The sequence below is a fragment of the Ciona intestinalis genome, chromosome 14 (assembly GCF_000224145.3).
Source record: "Ciona intestinalis chromosome 14, KH, whole genome shotgun sequence".
NCBI lineage: Eukaryota > Metazoa > Chordata > Ascidiacea > Phlebobranchia > Cionidae > Ciona > Ciona intestinalis.
Genome location: NC_020179.2, coordinates 86249 through 91820, shown reverse-complemented (window position 1 = coordinate 91820; position 5572 = coordinate 86249). Strand labels below are relative to the sequence as shown.

General features: G+C 39.1%; 1 protein-coding gene across 3 annotated transcripts in view; it reads left to right on the top strand.

Moving 5' to 3' along the window:
- Positions 1 to 5137, top strand: part of LOC100184977 (proton channel OTOP2-like) — a 13400-nt gene extending 8263 nt beyond the window's left edge. For all 3 annotated transcript variants that reach the window (XM_026837709.1, XM_026837710.1, XM_018814740.2), the window contains 9 exons: positions 5 to 207; positions 788 to 993; positions 1334 to 1366; positions 1636 to 1842; positions 2079 to 2218; positions 2812 to 3060; positions 3517 to 3599; positions 3888 to 4242; positions 4387 to 5137. In XM_026837709.1, the coding sequence (XP_026693510.1) occupies positions 5 to 207; positions 788 to 993; positions 1334 to 1366; positions 1636 to 1842; positions 2079 to 2218; positions 2812 to 3060; positions 3517 to 3599; positions 3888 to 4242; positions 4387 to 4854 (1944 nt within the window). In that variant the 3' untranslated portion in view covers positions 4855 to 5137. The remainder of the gene's footprint in view (positions 1 to 4; positions 208 to 787; positions 994 to 1333; positions 1367 to 1635; positions 1843 to 2078; positions 2219 to 2811; positions 3061 to 3516; positions 3600 to 3887; positions 4243 to 4386) is intronic.
- Positions 5138 to 5572: the final 435 nt, after the last annotated feature.

Sequence of the window (5572 nt, the reverse complement as noted above, 5' to 3'; positions counted from 1 at the left end):
GGTGGTGGTAGCAACGTTCGGCCTTGCTATTATAATCAAGGACGGCTTGGAATTCATTGCATTCCTCGGTATTGATAGTTCCATGTGTCCTGACAAAGCTTTGTACGCTTCGGTGCCAATATTACACGGGTTGTTCATTATTGTACAAGTCAGTTTCTTATTCCATTATTCCAAAGTTTTCATTCAAGATTTCCCATCTTTATCAAGGTGAGACGTTTGCCTCAGTAATATGTTATTTTATTAAATTGGTTATAATAGGGTTGGGGAAGATGGGACACCTTTTCATCCCATTTTCTCACCCCCTTGTTACTAAGCAAAGAACATTCAAAGAATTATAAAACCGCATCCTCACGAGATATTATAAGCTAAAGATGTCCTATCTTACCCCACAGTACTAAATACTGTTTGCATATAGTGCAACAACAGACACGCCTTTAAACTATCGTTTTACGTTGTTTCCCACTTGTTCGCTTTTGTAAACTTTTCCCGATCTTTGTGAACGTGGCCGAAGAGATAAATAATCTCATTTAGAGTCATTTAGGACGAGGTGTATGAAACAGAACAGCCGTGTTTTAATGATTGTCGTTGCCCCGTCATGCGAAGATAATTAAGTTACATACGTGGTAACTTGTAAGTGAGCACGAGGTGTATGAAACAGAACACCCGTGTTATAACGATTGTCGTTGCCCTGTCACGCGAGGACAAAAAAGTTACATTTATTATTTTTTTACATACAATTATTTATTCGTTCATTCAATGTTAACCAACAGAATAACTTGATTCCCAGGTTTGGGGTTATGCACGTAGTGGCCACCAACCTCTCCATATGGACTGCTACCATCATAGACGAAACTGCTGGGGCGTTACTTGGGCATGACGAAGGAACAACAGCAACACCAACTGGACCAACCCCGCATTTAAACCATGATAATGTCTCACATAATGTACCAACTTATCATGCTTATAGCGGTCTAAGAGCTAGAACGCCGTTCAGTAAGCATTTTGGTGTTTCAGTCTATATATGTGCATGTGACATTGTGGGCGTATGAGTTCTTGGGTAAGACACTTAGATTTAATTTCTTCAACCCAGTGGTCACTTATAGGTGTCTAAATTATCAGCCATACAGAAAAAAAAAACAAATAAAAAAATACCCACAAAGTTACATACGTGGTAACTTGTAAGCGGGTACGAGGTGTATGAAACAAAACACCCGTGTTATAACGACTGTCGTTGTCCCGCCATGTGAGGATAAATAACTTACATTAATTCACTCACGTTATGTTGCGATGTAGATGTACTTGTATATAAACAGCTGAACCAAATTAATTACAGGCGTTACCGGTGCATCGACTTCCCATGGAATAGGTAAACATTATAATATTTGTAATCATAAACTATAATATTAAAAATGACTAATTATAATATTGTAAAAACTTGCAAAAATTTAAATTATATGTTTTTTTATTGTGAAACATAAATCCAAAATCCCATTGCGTGCCTCGCTGTAGAACCTCACCCATATAAAATAGAATGTGCATATACAAATGAAAATTCCAAAACAAGGGGGTCTATTTTGTGCACTCGTGATGTTTATATGTCTGTGCATTAGGTAATAACATAAACCGATTTTACAGATCTTCTGTTTACCGGCAATTGCACTTGCGACCAGGAGTTCTGCAAAACGATATCAGTTGCAGAGTCGTTTCTGTTCCCATTTCTAATCGAGTTCAGTCTTGTAGCGTGTTGCCTTTTATACGTAACGTGGAAGAATGTTGGAAAAGACCCGCCCGCGTGCCAACACATCGTCAAACCGAGCTATAAACTGTACAGGTCGTATCGAGGTGACGTCAAACTTAATGTTATGGCAGTTGTTAAACCTTAATGGTATTTACTTGGAGATAATCGTGAATAGGCATAAAACGCAGCGGTTAAAAACATATTTGCCAACCATAAGAACGATTGGCACAAACATAAATTGTCACGCTATCGGAAACTTCTTTTTTTATCGTGACGTGTATCACCTAGTACCGTTTTCGATTTTTATGTTAATATTAACATGTTATTAATATGTTTATAGGGGTTATAGCTGGCTGTGCCGTGTTGTTCGCTACAGTTGTCATTATCATTGTACTTGCCACCACATCGTCTGGTCTGCCTAAGGAACAACGAACATATTACACAGAAAACAATTTCCTTCTAATTTATAATGTGTTTATGGTAAGATTTAAATTGAAAAATGTGATTGAATGAACCCCTTGCTTTATCCTCATCACATGGCGAAACAATGATGGTCTTTATAACACGGGTGTTCTGTTTCATACACCTCCCGGCTAAGCGAGTTACCACGAAAGTGATTGATTTTTTGTCTATATGGTTGATAGTTTAGTCAACATAAGAAACCACTTGGTTTATTAGGGTAATTGCCGTGTCTTGACCAAGGACACATACGCACAGTGGTAGCAGCAACACGCCTCAAATTCCCGCACTCCAGCTATCAGAGGCGATCTAGCTACTTAATAAAAAATTACAAAAAAGATAATCACCCACTAAGTAACATACATGGTAACTCGTAAGCTGACACAAGGTGTATGAACACCTGTGTTATAACGACTGTCGTTTTCCGGCCACGCGAGGATAAAGTAAGTTACATTCATACATTCATTCATACTTTGGCAAGACGTTAGACAACAAGTTGTTGCAATACTGAAACACAATGTGCGGTTTATGTAGCTTATTATTAAAAGTCTACCTTGATAATTTATCTCTAAAAAATAAAACACAACATAAACTTAAAAATCTTGTTTGTTTAGGTCACAATCCAATCATTAATGACATTGGCTTGCGTTTGTGGTTTCTATTTGTTCTGGAAAACATCGCACGAGCAGAAACAAGAGGGCGAGGATCTGGACGCTGCTCTGCTACTAATATGCCTGGTTGGGCCGATCCTTGTCGAAACTTTCTCAGTGTTAGCAATTATAGTGGGAGACGACAATAAAATATACGGATGGATTATGAGCCTTGGGTATCCGATTTCTGACTCCATACAATGCGTTGGGCAGGTAAATATACGATTTCTATAAACTAATCGCCTGCCTCTAGTAGGGTGGGGTAGAATGGGACACCTTGAGCACATAATATCCCATTCCAATCGTGTGTTAAACAACTAACAACGGTCTATGGGAGTCGTTAGAATACGGTTTTATAATTCTTTGAATTTTATTTGTTTACTATCAAATGTGACAAGAAATGAGACTAAAAAGGTGTCCCATTTTCCCCCACCCTACTATATAGTAGAACGGGGTATAGGATACATAATTTTAGCTCATAATATCACATGTTTTCGATCGTGTTTTAACAACCAACAACACTCTTTTTGAGTTATGGTACTACAGTTATATATTTGTTTGAATATTCTTTGTTAAAATTGGACAAGAAATTTGTTTTGGCAATTTCGTGTGGCATAACAGATTTTAATATATAGGGCACGCTGTAAATATGATATAATTTGTATGCAGGTTATCTTTATTTTGTATGGGTTGAAACGAGAGCCACTGAACACAATAGAAACTAAAGAAACAGCGGAAGAAGTTCACAGAAGGTAAGGAATATCATTATAGAACATAGCAAACCTGGAGGTTATGGGTTCAAGAATTGTCACTGCTACCATTGTGAGCGTATGTGTCCTTGGGCAAGACACTTAACGGCAATTGCTCCAACCCAGTGGTCACTAATGGGTTAAATTTTCTCACACAGAAAAAAACAATCACCCAAACGAGGTGTATGAAACAGAACACCCGTGTTATAACGACTGCTGTTGCCCCGCCATGCGAGGATAAATAAGTTACATTAATTCAATCAACTTATAAATATTTTAATTCTTTCACAGTGTTAGTCATGCAAACGCGTTAAGCACGTTGTCTGAAATAGACGAGGAGGGATACGACTCTGAATGCGACGTTTTTGATGAATCTGTATCAAACATTGGGGGCCGAACGTCTTCGTTACCGTACCAGCACCAGCGACGTGATTCTGTAGCTATGTATGCGGCGAATGTGGCTTCTGCATATTCAAACGTGGAGCGTGGAAGGTCCCGGCATTTCAACAGAGCAGTGAAGCTGAAGGCGAGTATTTGTGAGAATTCGGACGACGAACCAGCACCCGCGGAAACCAACTTTTCAAGCGAAGATTTGGAGCAGAATCAACCAACCGTGGCCGTGGTTGGTCCAATGCGAAACGAAAAGGTGAATGAATGTAACTTATTTAATCGCATGGCGGGGAAGCGACAGTTGTTATAACACAGGTGTTGTGTTTCATACACCTTGTGCCTGCTTACAATTTACCACGTACATTACTTTATGGGTGATTGTCTTTTGGGGGACTTTTAGGTATCGGTGCAGCAGGGAACAGAAGGCGGGGAAATCACAACTAGTTCAACTGACGCCAAAGTTATTGAGACCATAGAACAACCGAAACGACAGCATTTGGTGTCGATTACTACACGCAGCGACGAGCAAGATGAAACATCAACTTCTCGCCAACGAAAGAACACTCTTGCAAGCCTGCCACCGAAGAGTTTAGCCAAGTCAGTTAAAATTGTGGCTGAAACGAAAATCCCGGATCCCAACAAAACACGGCTGATGCTTCGGGACATAATTATGTTCCTACTGATCGCAAATGCTTGCTTGTGGATGTTTTGGTCGTTGGAAGGCACAGCTTTTGTAATATACACATATCCATACGTATACTATGGACACAGCGCATGGACAACTATTGCTATGGTATGCAAACCGTTGCTTATTTTCTTTCGTATGCATTCAGCCGCTTGTTTATTTGAAATGTGGTCATTTGCATAATAAGTATTCACTCTCATGTTGAAGCAAAGTGGGGCAAGATGGGACATGTTTTTTCTCTTTCATCCTTACAATTGACAGCAAACAATTTTTTTTTACAGTTTAGCCAACTGCGTTTTTTATCACAAAATATGGGATTTAGCAGCTAACGATGTCCCATCTTACCCACAGTGCAATGTCTCGCTTTTCCCCACTGTTGTTAATTTACAATTCACTTACACGCCCATGTCACCATAATCGTCACTACCACTTATTTCTTCTGTTAATACAACTCATAATACACGATTAAAACCTCGAAATCTCTTTATAGGATATTCCGTAAACACATAGCTATATATAGCTCGCTTCTCACGGGTTGTCACGTGCAAAGAAGGGCTGTCAAGATATTTTCACTCGGCTGGATGAGATATTTCCAAGGGAACTCGAAAATCAATGTAAACAACGTGTCTCGCATACCTTGTTATAATTAACACACGTCCAAATAAATGTGCCAGAACATTTGTTTTAATCAGTACGAACATTAAAACTGATCGATTGGAAAAGTCGTTATAAGAACGCCACGGTCGCTTATTTCAATGTGACTTGTTTTATTTATCGTGGCATGGCGGGGCAACGACAGTCGTTATAACACGGGTGTTCTGTTTCATACACCTCGTGCCTGCTTACAAGTTACCACGTATGTAATTTTGTGGGTGATTGTTTTATATTGTGTTTTGTATCA